Below are 15,760 nucleotides of genomic sequence, written 5' to 3'. Positions count from 1 at the left end.
CCCACATCTACTGTCCTAATATTCAGGTCCTCATCACCTCTCTCCTGGACTACTAGAAGAGCCTCCTAACTGAGATCTCTGTCTCCAGTCTCTTCCTTCTCCAATTCAGACTCCACACAACTGCCAAAGCAAAGGCACTAGTCTCTGGGCCATTCCCTCGGCCAAGAAGCTCTGCTAGCTCTCTGTTAGCTATAGAATAAAATGTAAACTCCTATGTGGGGCATTTAAAGCCCTTTCCATTCTGGCTCTAGTCTAGGCTTCCAGTTACTGTCCATCACTAACCTTCACACTCTCTATATTCCAATCCACTTGGCCTTCTTGCTGTTCCACCTCCAACTTTCTGCCTTTGCACAGGTGATCCTTCATGCCTGGAGTTCACGCCTTCTTTACTTCTGTCTCCTAGGATCTCTATTGTTCTCCAGTCATCTTTCAGTCAAGTCCAACCCTGAATGACCCCATTTGGGGTTTTTTTGGCAAAGATACTGAAGCAGTTTGCCATTTCCTTCTCCAGGGGATCTAGTGGATCCACTTTGTCAAGCAACCAGAGGTTAAGTGACTTGCCCAGAGTCACACAACTAGGAAGTGTCTAAGGCTGATATGAACTCAGGTCTTCCTGATACCAGGCCCAGTGCTCTAAGTCTAGAATTTCTAGACTCCTTCAAAGTTCAGCTCTAATTACACCTTCTGCATGAAGGCCTTCCTGATCTACACAGCTTTTTATATTGCCTAATGCCCCAAATTCCTCATATTTACTTGATATATATTTTAATTTTAGGTGTACATGTTGTTTCCCTTGATACAAGGTAAGCCCTTTGAAGCCAGGGATTGCTCAGAGTAGGTGCTCAATAAGTGCTTGTTTTGAATTGTTTTTAATACTAGAATCATTTGATTCATTAACTGAATTCTTGTTCACACAATGTGAACACACACAAATGAAAAACATTAATTTGCATATTTCCAACATCAGAGTATTTTTTCCACTTCTGACAAGTGTTGAAAAAGAAAAATGCAATATTTTCCTTCAGTCAATAATTATTTATTGAAATTCTACCATAACATCAGTACCATGCTAGGGCCTCTGGACCATATATGAGAAATAGAGAACAAAGATCTTTGCTTTCAAAAATAACAGTCCATTTCCTCCCCTTGGATGTTGCTTTTTTGTTTTGTTGTGTTGTGTTTTTAAATAGTAGGAAGTGTTACGAAAGCTTGGTGAGAGCACTTCAAGATGTGTGACTTTTCTTCTTCCTTTGGACAAAGTATAAAGAAGATTTAAATGATTTTTTAAAAAAAACTGCCCTATGTGTAGGTGTTGGTGCAGATGATTCCCTCGGCTGTGGTTTTGAGTTAACTCTGGCAGCAGGGATCAATTTACCTGAATATTTACCTCTGGTCTTTTTTAAGCAGCAATATAGCTCTTAAAAGTTGGGAAATTATGTAAGCTTGGCAAAAATTCCATGGAATTTGTAAACAACATACCTTGCCACAATATCATGCAGTAAAGTATACTTTGCTTTCAACTCAGCCATTCTGGTCCCAGGTATTTTTCCAGCAGCAAATAACTAGAACAGGGGAGAAATATCATTATTAAACATTATGCTTTCGAGTAGAATGAATTCAGTTTATTCATTTTACAAACATTTATTAAGTGTCTAATGGCTTCCAAGAGTTCAGGAGAAAACAAAAATTACATAAATCAAGGCCCTACCCTCATGTTCCTAACAGTATAGGAGAATAAGACACAAACACAGATAACTATAATATACAACATTTCATGATTAGAAATTTGAGAAACAAAGTACTCAGGGTTAGCTATGCTCTAGCACTCTAGAAGTATTTCTTATAGTCTTATTTAATTTGAGTAAAAATTATAGAATTAGGAGTAGGATACCTAAGGCATATTTATTTATTTCAAAATAGTTTCTTATTGATGTTTTCTATTTTTACATTACTATCATACCTCATGCATTCTTCCCCCTTGCCCCTCCCCAGAGCCATATGACAAACAGTGGTTGTTGTTTGTTGTTTTTTTTAAGAAAGGAAAAAAATCAGTATTATTGTTAGTACATTGAGAAAGTCCAAAAATATGTGCAATGTGTAAGGCACCACCAAAGGGTAGGTTCTCATATCTCTTCATTTGAATTCCAATTGATCTTTATAAATTTGTTACATTTACTTTTGACGTTCTTTCCATTTACGTTGTTGTGGTTACTCTCTATTTTTTTTTCTTGGCTCTGCTCACTTTACTCTGGATCAGTTCATATATATCTTTCCATGCTTCTCTGTATTCATCACCTACGTCACATATATTATTTGTTAGAGCGAGGTAGTAGTAGTCCATTACATTCATGTAATGCAATTTTTTTTTTTAGCGGCGGTGGTGTGAGCGGTGGGGAACCTGCAGATTCTGTGAAGTTTGGATTCAGTCAAAGTGCCAAACTTGAGGACTTAGAGGGACACATGTGGCCTCAAGGTCACAGGTTCCCCACCCATAGTGACAGCCATTCCCCAACCAATGGGCATCTACTTAGTTATCTTAGTTATCACAAAGAAGTAATGCTGTAGATAAATATTTTGGAGTGTATGGGACTTTAGGGCATACACTTTAGAAGTTACTAGGAACACAGCTTTGGTTGGGGTGGGGGTTGGGGGCCTGTAGTTATAGTCATTAATAATAGTCACTAAAGCACCTAAGAGATTTGACTACTTCTATCCAAGTGCCAATGGAGATCAACTTTCAATCAACTGGGGTGCACTGTGCATTAACGGAAGTTAAGTGATTTGCCCTCACACAGCTTAAGTGTCTAGAAGATGTAAAGATGCTTCCTGTCTCTAGGTAAATGTGTATTCAGAGATCCTTGAGCTATAAAACACAGATGAACCTAAAAAAAGGCAATTCCAGGTTTGGTACCTTATTGCAAGAGCTGAGAGCTTTGCAGAGGTAACTGTGACCATTGGCCAGGTCGGGAGAGTGATTTTCAGACTGCTTCTGCCAGCGCAGAGGGGCCTATGATGAGCTGAAAGTGCTCTGGGTGGTAGTGAGGACATACACTAGGAGATGAACATGATTTTATTTTCTCATGGAGTGACGCTATATGGCAGAGGACAATTTAGCAGATTTCATGGACATGATTCCTTGTGGAATCTGTCGTGGAAGACTTGGATATGGAAGCTTCTTAACTCTGATGTGGAGGATTTAAGTAACACTGGGGAATATTTGTGGTGAGTCATTGAGAGACCAGGATGCATTGTAGAATTTTTTTTTGCTGTGATTTGCCTACTGCAGAATATATTGTTAGATTTTTCTTCTGTTACTTTATGGTCACTGTGTTTTTGCACGCAAAGCTGTGCTATAACCTTACAGAGTGGTCAGTGGAGCAATTTCTTCAGGATTTTGAGTCGAGAGAAGTGACTTCTCTATAAAGGAACCTAGGCCATTCAGTCCAAGGATAATATTGACCCAGGTTTTTGTTGTTTTAATAGTAGATGCACAAAAGGAATATCTGAACATTTTTCTAGGTCACAGAATTTGGTCACATGTTAGAGATGATTAACAGGAGTTAATATTAGGAAAAGGTGTTTTGCTTAGTACATGCCCTGTGTTGAGATCTTAGTTTTTATGTTTTTAAAACTTCCTTATATTAAAATCAGTCTTACTGGTGAAAAATGAACAATTAATGAACACCTAGCAGCCTCCATCTCCATTTCACAACTAGTTATCACTAACAAACTATATGACCTTGAACAAATGACAACTTTGCTTCCTCATCTATAAACTTGGGTCATTGGATTAGATGACGTATAAGCCTTCTTCCACTCTGACAGCCAACACAATGCTATATGTTTAGGATCATCAATTTTGTTAGTGATATGTAGCCGAATAGGCTATGTCTTTTTGTTGTTGCTGAGTCATTTTAGTCGTGTCCTGGTCTTCATGACCCCATCCGTACCCCTTCCATCACCCCTTGTCTTAGATGTGTGAAATGAAGGTGGCTGCCAGATATTTATTACAGTGGATCTTCTGTCATCTACTACTTTCTCCTCCCTTTCCTCTGCCTTCCTTCTTGTCTCAAATCCTTCATTTCCCTGCTGCTTCTCTCACTCTCTTAGGATCTCCTGCCAGAAGCAGTTTTATTCCTCTGCCCTTGAACCTCAGCTACATGGGTACAAAGACCTATCTGCTCCCACCTGCAGGCCCTGGCTAAGCTGTGTTGGGATTGGTTCTAGCCAGAGAAGAAGCCTATAAAAGCCAAGAGTTCAGGGCAGGGAACTACCCTGAATATTGTCTTCTTGATGGGAGAGGCAGCTAGAGGCACAGTGGATAGAGAGCTGGGCCTGGAGTCAGGAAGACTCATTTTCATGGGTTCAAATCTGGCCTCAGACACTTATTAGCTTTGTGACCCTGGGCAAGTCACTTAACTCTGTTTGCTTCAGTTTCCTCATCTACAAGTGAGCTGGAGAAGGAAATGGCAAACCACTCCAGTATCTTTGCCAAGAAAACCCCAAATGAGGTCACAGAGAATAGGACACAGCTGAACAACAACCACCACCAAATTCTAACCACCAGCTTGACCGATGACTACCTCTAACTGACAACATCTGATGTGCTTTTAAGTGATTCCCTCTCTGTGGGTCTACTTTTTCTCAACCAGTGAGAGAATTTCTTCCTTTCTCCTGGTTAGCAAAAAGATCAGTCACAGCGCTACTTCTTTAAGTCTTCAGATCTCCTCACTTTGTCTTTTTTCCCCACTGCAAATGCTTTGGAGGCCATTTTATTTACTATATGACTATTTCAGGCAATTGGGAGAGCTATACATTTGATTACTAGATAAGTGAAAATATTATATAATTGTGACTTGTAGTTACTTGGAATAATTGGATTCTTACTACTCTATACCACCTTCATATTTCATATGTAGATAGATATAATTTATATCTACACCCACATAAGAATTGTCAAAAGAGGAGTCTTGAATTAGGAAGAAAATCTAGTCCCATAAATGTTGGCAAAGATACTGGAGTGATTTACTATTTCCTTCTCTAGCTCTTTTTATAGGTGAGGAAACTGAGGCAAACAGGGTTAAGTGACTTGCTTTGGGTCACACAGCTAATAAGTGTCTGAAGCCATATTTGAACTCAAGTCTTCTTGACATTCTATCCACTGAGCCACCTAACTGCCACAGGCTATATCTAGATAGCTATTAAAAATCTATATGGGGGAAGGGGTATGTGGAGTGCTCAGGAAGGTCTGGCACTTTTGGTGTGAGGGCTTGCTGAGCCCTTTTAAGGGCTTCTCATCTACCTTTGGTTTCCACCTGTCACCCAGCTCTCACCTGCGGCTCTAAGATGCTGTAGCATGCATAGTGGCCACACTCCAGTAAACCGTTCAGCAGATGGTTAAACTAGGTCAAGGTTAACTTACAGGCCTCAAACCCATCGGTGAGTTAGGGGAATGTCTACCCTAAGCATGTGAAGATATCCCCCAATAGAATGAGTGGATGAGAACAAAGTGTTCCAATGCTAAAATAGGCACTGTGGAGCACTGAGAGCTTGGTCAGACATCGAAGATGCCAGGGTCATCCATTCTATCCCAGGCCATTGCCAGTAGTTCTGACTTTTGTCTTGCCACTGGACTTTTATCAGTACAGCAAATTATTATTTTAATACATACATACATTCATATATACGTATATACAACAAGGTTCTTCCTGGCTCTGAGTCTATGATCCTATGTCCCTATGAAGTGTTACCACGCAGCCAGCCCAAAATTTTGGCATCTCTGGCAAGGTATATGTGGGTTTTGGGGCCAACTGTAGGTATATGGACAATTCAGATCTTTTTCTTCTTCCAAAGCAACAATTGATAGTATCACATCCCCCCTTCCCTGGATGCTGCCTTCCTCCTTCAGTGGCTTGGTATTTTAAGCACTTCAGAGCCTCCCAAAGTATGGAGCCTCAAATAATTTCCCTAATGTGTCATACTCTACTTACAGTCCTGTCTTTGTATTCTACTGATTCAAAATGTGCCTGTCTTTGTAGGAACAAGCAACACAGAAAATAAAGTGGTAACTCTGCAGGTAGAAGACTTAAGTGACATTTTCCTTGGAGATATCTCAGTGTCAGCCATGCCTTAAGGAAACAATGCAAGAGTCAGTCATCGACCCTCTCCTTTCTGTAGTGGCTGTGCCAGGTTCTGATGTCAGATTGGTTCTCAGCCATATCTTCCCTACTTCATACTCCTTTGGCACTACTTGATACCACTCTTCATAAATCACAATAGCAGGTGAGCCAAGGAGGCACACTGGCAGTTTCTTATGCCAACAGAGAAGGCAGAAATGCTAAAGAATTGTTTGTTCTTCCCTTCCATTTCTGCAGGTCCATCAAGACTGATTCACAAGAACTTGTGAAGAACATTGACAGGGCAGCATACTTAACATTAAATTACTGTTTCCACATGAACTTGAAACAATTAGGTCAAAGGCATATGCAAAATAGTTCAGCTCCATTTTTGTCTGTACTGTGTGTCCAGTTATGAAGTCTATTAAAAGGCAATATGATTAGAATTTTTAGTATATTGTACACATAAACCGTAAAGACTTAAAAAGAAACTTTTCTGTGAAATCAAATCATAGGTCTCCTTAGACAGATCTGACTGACTCAGAAAACTGATCTCAGTTCTCATAGATGAAAATAATTCTGCTGTAACAAAATAACAGTAATATGGAAAAAATGGTGCATAACAAGCAGATACAGAACCAAGTTCTTCATGCTTTAAAAATGTATGATGTATGAGATATAGCATAAAACCTAATATGAAATGGTCAAAGAGCATACACAACTAAAGTTAAATAGAATGTCAGAAGGTCAAAAATATGAGATCATAATTGATGCTTGTGTTCCTGAACTGACTAGTTATTAATTGTGACTTGAAGAAAAATTAATGTTAAAAGTTTAGTAAGTCATGGCAATAAGTGATTTCATAGTTGCCATGAAGGGGATACGGAAAAATTTCCAGAGCTTCAGATTCTAGGACATTTTGAGGAAAGTAGTTGTTCAGTAAATACTTCATCAACATGAACTCTGTAAGAGGATCAGTGTGAAAGTACCCTGAGGAATACCCAGGCACTGCCCTTTTTGCTGTGGTGTAACTTTTACCTCTTCAAGGAAGAACATAAATTAAGCTCACCCCACCTTTTAAATTGCCCACTGATTTGACATCTCTGTGAAAATGAGTGATGAGGTCACAACCAAAAGGACATGTTTCTTAGTCCCAGGCCTTATATTAAAGCTGGTCTTGTAGATGGAAATGGATTTGTTCATTGATTCACTGTAATACATATCTTGCAGCCACCTTCATTTCACACATCTAAGACAAGGGGCTTCGACTTAAAAGGTTAAGAAAGGATTGATGTAAAGATAGATCTAGTTGATGGAGTTTAGGGAAAGTAACTAATGAGCAGCATGAAAGAGTGGCATGGTCATGTGAGAATAAAGTGAAAAGAGAGAAATCTCAGAATGAGCCAAAGAGGATAATGAATACAAATAACAACAAAAAAGGTTTGTTGGGTTTTTTTAAAGGTATGTTGGGGGCAAGAGCAGGATTAGGAGCCATTGCTGAAAGTAGATGGAGCAATTATTCTTTAAAAAAAAATTTATTGACACTTGCAGCTAAGATGATATCTTGAAAGTTTCTTAGCCGAGGACAGCTCCCCTGACAAACAGCCCAGAACAACTTCAAAGTGCTCCACATGAAGCATTGATTAACAAACCCCAAAGGGAAACATCAGTGAGTTGCTCCATCCATCCCAGGACTTTACAAGATGACTGCTAGAAGCCCGTGTGCACTCGGAATGGGGGATTTCAGGGGGGACTGAAATTAGCTGGAGCTCTGGTAAATGGTACTTGAAGTCAAGCAGCCTCTTGGCCTTGGCTTGCTGCCGAAGCTAAAGACAAAGCTGACTTCTAGTATGGAACTGACCAAGGAGACTGAGACAGATCCTTCCATTAAACCTCTGTTCCACTGGGAATGGATGGAAGAACTGAAGCAAGAGATAAAAAATGGATTTAGAACTCTGGGGGAAAAACTGATAAAAAAAAGAAATAGCTTAGGGGAAAAAATGGACAATCTTGCTGGTATAGTGGATTCCCTGAAAAATAAAAAAAGAGCAAACAGAACTCAATGATTCTACAAGAACAAATTTTAATAGAATTAAAAGACTTTAAAGTTGGAATATATGAGACCAAACTGGAAATTAGTTTGAGAAAGGATGATTTAGAAATCATCAGACTCCCTAAAAGCCATGAGCAAACAAAATATCTAGTTTTCATATTTTAAGAAATCATGACAGAAAACTGCTCGGATCTAGTAGAACCAGAGCGCAAAGAAAAAAAAAACCAGAAATGTCAGAGTTAAAATCCAGATCTTCCAGGCCAAGAAAAAACAATATAACAAACATCCACAAAGAAAGAGTACAAGTACCAAGAATCTCCAATCAGGATTACACATAACTCTGTCATAGCGCTATAAAGGGACTGAGGGTAAAGGGAAAATCTTGGAATACAATATTCCAAAAGGCAAAAGATAAATGCTTACCATCAAGAACGTAGTCTAAAACAACTGAATATACTCCTACAAGGGGGAAAATGGATTATTAATAGAATGGTGGGTTTTCAAGCAGTACTGATGAAAAGACCAGAGCTAAAACACAAACACAGGAGATGAGAGAAAACTAGAAAAGTAAATACATTTGAATGAAATTGGAATTTGAATTAGAAAGAGCTGAAATGATGATCAGGCAGCTAGAGGTGGCCCAGTGAATAGAGTGTTGGGCTTGTAGTCATGAACACTTGAGTTCAAATGTGACATCAGATACTTACCAGCCGTGTGACCCTAGGCAAGTCACTTAACCCTGCTTGCCTCAGTTCCCTCATCTGTAAAATGAACTGGAGAAAGAAATGGCAAACCATTCCAGTATTTTTGCCAAGAAAACTCTAAATGGGGTTATGAAGTCAGACACAACTGAAATGACTGAACAACAATAAAATGATGATCGTGTTTACATTTTTATAGGGGAAGAAGGAAATGTACCCTTAGAATACCACTGCCTTGAAGAGTTACTGAGGGAATAAAGAGAGACATGGCACAGGGGTGAATTTGTTATGGTGGTTTTAGAGAGGAAGGAAAAAGAGAGGGAAAGAGGAAAAGGCGAGGGAGGGACTTATTTTTCTTAATTTGTGTGCTATGTTAGAAAAATAGATACAAATGGAAGAGGCCATGGGAGGAGCAGAACTTCACTATTACCTGAACAAGGCAAAGGATAAATGAAAACACACACACACACGGAGTCTGGGGTGGAAATACATTAAATTTAGTAAGGAAACAGTCAAGGATAGTGAGAGCAGGGAGAAAAGAAACAGTTACAAGCAAAACAAACTAACTCAAGGGGATGGATTGTGGAGGGGGAATAAAAGAAGAGAAATAAAATATAAAAACTAGTGATCAGAGTCTGGGCTAAGTAAAGAGAGGAAGGGTAGAGAAGGTGGGATCAATTATAAATTTCTTGTGTCAATCCCATTCCTTTACTTTTCTCATGTTTTTCTTAGTAAAGGTGGTGGTGGAAGGTAGACAGAAAAAGCATTTTAAGAGAATATAGGATAGGAACTAGATTTGTGGTTTAACTAGAATAGGGAACTTTCAGTGTAATATCTTTTCTGCTGTTGTTATACTTTGAGAGTTGCCTGGAGCAGATCACATGCCCAATACATATCATAAGCAGAACTGGTACCCACATCTTTTTGACTTGGAGGCTGGATCTCTATCCACTAGGCAACGCTATCTATCAATGTGGCTCCAATGGAGGAAAAAACAAAATGTATTGTAGTTACCAGTCATAACTGAGAATGTGAATGGATAAATTCATACCCCACCCCTCCAAAGAGAGGTGTGTAATAGAATGGACTGCAAACAAAATCCAACAATTGCTGTTAATAAGAAACATGCTAAAAATGTAAAAATTCACAGAGTTAAAATAAAGGCTTGAGCAAAATTTAATGTGTCTTGGTCAACAGAAAAAAACAACAACAACAAACAACCAGGGGTAGTAATCATGATCTCAAAAAAGGAAATTGTAAATTTAGGTATGGATAAAAGCAATACCTAGAGAAACCGCATTATGCTTAAAGGCACCATCAATAATGAAATTTTACAAATAATATATGCGCACTAAATGGTGAAGCATATATTAAAAGGGAAGGCTAAATGAACTGTGGAGAGAAATAGAGAGCAAAACTGTAATAGTTGGGGATACCAATGTGCCAAGATAAATTTAACAAAAAGATAAACTAAAAGGAGTGAAGAATTTTAGAAAAGTTAAATGTGAAACACTCTGGAAATTGCCTAGTGAGAATTGAAAGTTGTGTGTGTATATGTATGTATATATAAATGAATTTTGCGTGGTGTATTAAAAAACAACTGACCATGTGCTAAGGCATGAAAAACTCATAAACAAATGCAGAAAACTAAAAATATTTAATAATCCTTTCCTGACCAAAATGCAATAAAAATTACAAATCACATTTAAAAGAAAGAATTAAAACTTAAATGGAGATTAGATAATACAGTCAGTCAGCCAATAAGCATTTATTATGTGCCGAACATCGTGTCCTAAAAATGTGGTTCAAAGAATAAATCATGGAAACAATAGATAATCCCATCAAAGAATGACAGTGATAAGACAATATCCTAAAATTTCTGGGATATATTCAAAGAAGTTTTTGACAGAAAATTTATACTGTAAACATTTTTATTAACAAAAGAAATTTTTAAAAAAACATATCAATGAATTGGATGTCCAACTGTAAAAAACTTGCAAAGAAACAAAAAACCCAAAACTAAATAACAAAATTCTGAAACTTAAGGAAGAGAGAAAATTGAAAACAAAAAGAATCCCAACTCACTGAATTAATAAATAAAGCTAAAGGTTTTTAAAATAAACTTCACTTGATTCTTAAAAATACAGAAAAAAAACAAGTTACTAAATTCAAAAAAGAAAAAAAATTCACAAAAGAAGAAATAAAGAAATAATTAGAAACTACTTTGTCTAATTGTATGGCAAAAACTAATAAATTGATAACTATTTATAAAAATATTAAATAAGCAGATCAATAGAACAAGAAATAGAAATTTTAAGTAACCCAGATACAGAAAAAGAAATTTAATAAGCTACAAATGAACTCTCGAAGGGGGGGATTTCTGTTGTCTCTGTTCAGGTTACATCTGGAGAATTGGTTAGTTAGGGACATCACATATTAAGCACACTGACAATCTGGAATGCTTCCGAGGGTAACCAAGATAGCATTCTATCATACAATGATTAGTTAATAAGAGAAATTTTATATTCGGAGAGCAGGGATGTTTACTTTAGAAAAGAAAAAGTTTAGGGAAGCACATGATTGATGTCTAGAAGTATCTGCAGGGCTATCATATGGAAGAAACATTAGACTTGTTCTCCTTGGAGGAACAATGGATAGAAGCTGAGTGGTAGAATTTTAAATGATATAAAGAAAAGCTCCCTAACAAATGGAGCTCTTTAGAAGCAAAACAGGCTGTCTTGGTTGGTAGTAGGTTCTCCTTCATTGAGAATTTTTTCCCTTACATATGGAATTTTAGTATTACTTTACTTTTCATAAACTTATCATGTTGAGAATTTTTTTTAATTTGGAAAGCAGATATTTTCAACATAAAGACACAACAACACAGCAGATCAGCAGAGAGTATTACAAAATATATAGTTCCTCCCAAATATGAAAAAAGGTAGTGAAACAAACAGTTTGATAGATTTCTTAGTAACGTGAAGTTTACTCATTTATTCTCCAGTAACTTTATGTACACAATGTATACCACAGCCAGAATTCTAGGAAAAAGCAGATTCTTCAAAGAAATGCCAAAGGATTATACGACTCTTATAGAGAGTAGGTTGCAAAAGGTTAAAAAAAAAGAAAAAGAAAACAAAATGCAGCAAAATAAAAGCATTGCATGAACTGATTTTTGTTGTCGTCCAGTAGTTTCAGTCCTGTTTAATCCTTTGTGACCTCATTTGGGGTTTTCTTGACAAGGACACTGGAGTGGTTTGCCATTTCCCTCTCCAGCTCATTTTATACATGAGGAAACAGAAGCAAACAGGGTTAAGTGACTTGCTCAGGGTCACACAACTAGTAAGTGTCTGAGGCCAGATTTCAATTCAGGAAGAAGAGTCTTCCTAACTCCAGACTCAGTGCTGTTTACATGAACCAATGGCATTGGCCAAAAGAAGTAACCTAATTTATACTTTCTGGAAAGAAACATTAGATCAGGAGAAACTATGAGTAAAAGACTTTGTAGAATTTCTTTGTCAGTAAATATAGCTTATAATAGGAAGGACAGATGGTGACTTGGAATCCTCTTTAGCAGAAACATCTCTTTTAAAAATGAATGATAGACATGAACTTAATTTGCACAGTGATGCCCAAGTATTTTTAGATGCTAGTATACTGGTACTGAGCCAAAGTACCACACGAGAAACTTTTTTTATTTTGTGGCTGAATTAAAGGGAGATATGCTAAGCAAGTCGGAACTCAATTCAGACAGCACTAAGACAGGAATTAGTCACTTTATTAAAAACAACACAGAGAAAGAAACCATTCAGTCAAGTAACAAGCATTTATTAAGTGCTTACTAAGATCCAGGTTTGTGCTGAACAACTAGGGGGTGCAATGGATAAAATACCAGGCCTGGAATCAGGAAAATCTGAATTCAAATTTGGCTTCAGATGCCTACTAGCTGTATAACCTGGGCAAGTCATTTAACCCTGTTTGCCACAGTTTTCTCATCTGTAAAATGAGCTGGAGAAGGAAATGGCAAATCACTCCAGGATCTTTGCCAGGAAAAACCCAAATGGGGTCACAAAGAGTCGGACATGACTGAAGTGATTGACAACAAAAACTGTGTTAAGCACTGAGAAATACATAAAAAAAGGCAAAATCAGTCCCTGTTCTCGAAATACTTACATTCTGAAAAGGGAAATGTAAAGGCACATGTAAAGGCATCCTGCAGAAGGTGGGATTTGAGCTGATCCTTGAATGAAGTCAGGAAAAGTGGGGTTAGGAAGGAGAGCTTCCAGGCATGGAGATGAAATACGATTATCTTAAACTATGTGATCATCTTGCGTAAGTGATTGAAAGTGCTTTGACCAAAATCATTCTTCGGATTTTAACTACGCTGCTGAGTCTTTGAGGGGTCACCATATTTAATTCATATTTATTAAATCATTATGATTTTAAATGGTTAAAAAGCTTTCTAAAAGAGGTTATAAAGGTCAAAGGTAATGGTAGTCATGCAAAAATCCTATGTGAAACAGTGTTAGAGTTGAGGAATGTTTGAGTCCAAATGTTAACATTTTCCTAAGAAATGCCACTGTTTTTGGCTTTAGATATAAACTGAAATGTCCCCACTAATGGAATTCAGCAATGTTAAACACAGGGTTATAACTTTCTTATTCTGTTGTTAAGATAACCTAAAACTCTTCAGTATTTTATCTATTATCATAGTTTCTGCTGTACATGAATGCATTTCTTTATACTCTTGCCCATTAAGGCTCCACAAAATCCTCAAGGTGTTATGGAGGTGACCCTGGGTACTTGAGGGCTAGGCTGGTGGAGGGCATGTTTTGGCAGCTTCTGCTTTTCCTACTTCTGCCAAGCTAGAAAAGCAGTCACCAGTCAAGGTGAGTATGAAGAGGCTGATCACTCCCTAGATTAGACACTTGGTGCAGAATTCTTCGTCAACCTGTGTAACCAAAAAAAATCAAAACGGTCCTCATTCTTGTGTGCTTTCCCTTCCACTTCTGAAGTGACTGACAGAGGGCTAGAAAAGGGGGCTGTGGGTATTAACAATCATGCAGTTTATAGTCCAACTGTGAGCATTAGCTTTGTTACAAAATTACTCTAAATCTGAGAGCTTCTACCACTGACCAATGAAGTTCTGGAGGAAATGAGTCATAGCAATCTTTATATTCTTGCTATAAACAAAACTAGAATGTAAAAAGGAAGGAGTTGACTCAGATGGGCAAATGAGAGAGTAGCTAATGTGGTTTTATCTTGTATCAAAATCATCGAGAAACTGAAGAGAGAGGAAGGAAGGGAGGGAAGAAGGGAGGGAGGGAAGGAAGGAGAGAGAGAGAGAGAGAGAGGCTACTGCTCACATTGTTATTTCTTCTGTTGCATATGAATATGAACACTTGATTTCTTTATAGTGCAATATTCTAATAGCATATATAGCATTATTTACAGAATTTCCACTTCCCAAATCCAGTATTATGAAAGACAAGGACACTCACTTTTATTCGGAATGAAGTTAATCATAAAAACATTCTTTTTTAAGAGAACAGAAACTCAAAGATTTCAACTTGAACTTCTCCATTGATACTGTAAGATGGAAGCTTAGGAACAGAAGATGAGGATGTTTGAGTTTCTACCCTTGCTAACTTTTTTACTTGCCTAGGAAAACACTCACTGGGTCTAAATTCTAACCTTGCAGGATGATCCTTGAACAAATTATTTAACTTTGTGTACTAAAATTATTAGAATAAAAGCAGTTATTGAACTTGATGTACCATATAATCTTAAGTAAATATAAGTTACACTATTAAACATGATATGAGTATGGTGACATACTCATCACATTATGTCAAGGAAGAGGCAACATTTTGTTAGCATTGGAAATAAACACTGGATTGAGAGTTAATAATAATAATAATAGCGGGCATTTATATAGTGCTTTAAAGTTTGCAAAATTCTTTCCTTATATTATCTCATTTGTTTCTCATATGCCTATTTTACAGAGAAGGAAACTGAGGCCGAGAGAGGCTATTAAATGACATACCCAAGGCCACACAACTACTAAGTGTCCAAAGCAGAATTTGAATTCAGATCTTCCTGACTCCAAGTCTAGCACTTCACCCACTATACCACCTAGATGCCTGAGTTCTAATATTGACTCACCAACTCATTTTGTGATTTTGGAAGAGTCATTTTATCTCTTTGGATCTTACTTTCCTTACCTGTAAAACTGGATGCCATGATTCCATGATATATTTACATATAAAATTAAAATTAAATCTATGAGTTTTGTCCCAATAGATATAAGCATTAGGATTCAAAATAAACAGACATTCCTAAGCATATCTGAATATTGGAATAGTCAAATAGCAAATTCAGATTTGTTTCTGAAAATCATGATATGGAGGTGGACGTGTCATTCTGTGCATAGTCTTGTGAATATTCACCTTATTAAATGTGTTGTGCAATGGAATGGTCACCCTTGTAACCTCGCCCAAAGGCACTAAAGTCTCTGCTGTCATTGCCACGTTTTGTGCCACTAGAACTCTCCTGTGCTGTCACCAAAGCCCCCACCCATAATTACTGCCACCCAGGGCTTACTGGCAGACTCCAGGGGCCCAAACCCCTCTTACACTGCTTCTGCCTCTGGATCCTGTCTTTATTGTTGTTCAGTCATTCAGTCATGTCAGGTTCTTTGTGACCCTGTGGATCACGATGGCCATGGACAGGCTTTCTTGGCAAAGACGCTGGCATGGTTTGCCATTTCCTTTACCAGGACATTAAGGTAAACAGAGGTTAAAGCGATTTGCTCCAGGTAACACAGCTCGTAAATGTCTAAGGCTGGATTTGAACACAGGTCTTCACCTAGTAAGTGTCTAAGGTAGGAT

The 15,760-nt window shown here is 37.7% G+C and overlaps 1 protein-coding gene across 1 annotated transcript in view; it reads right to left on the bottom strand.

Moving 5' to 3' along the window:
* Window positions 1–15,760, bottom strand: part of CCDC146 (coiled-coil domain containing 146) — a 176,444-nt gene that overhangs the window by 101,946 nt on the left and 58,738 nt on the right. The window contains exon 2 of the mRNA XM_036760464.1: window positions 1,480–1,562. Within this exon, the coding sequence (XP_036616359.1) occupies window positions 1,480–1,562 (83 nt within the window). The remainder of the gene's footprint in view (window positions 1–1,479; window positions 1,563–15,760) is intronic.

The sequence above is a fragment of the Trichosurus vulpecula genome, chromosome 5 (genome assembly GCF_011100635.1).
Source record: "Trichosurus vulpecula isolate mTriVul1 chromosome 5, mTriVul1.pri, whole genome shotgun sequence".
Classification (NCBI taxonomy): domain Eukaryota; kingdom Metazoa; phylum Chordata; class Mammalia; order Diprotodontia; family Phalangeridae; genus Trichosurus; species Trichosurus vulpecula.
This window is presented reverse-complemented; position numbering and strand designations above follow the sequence as displayed.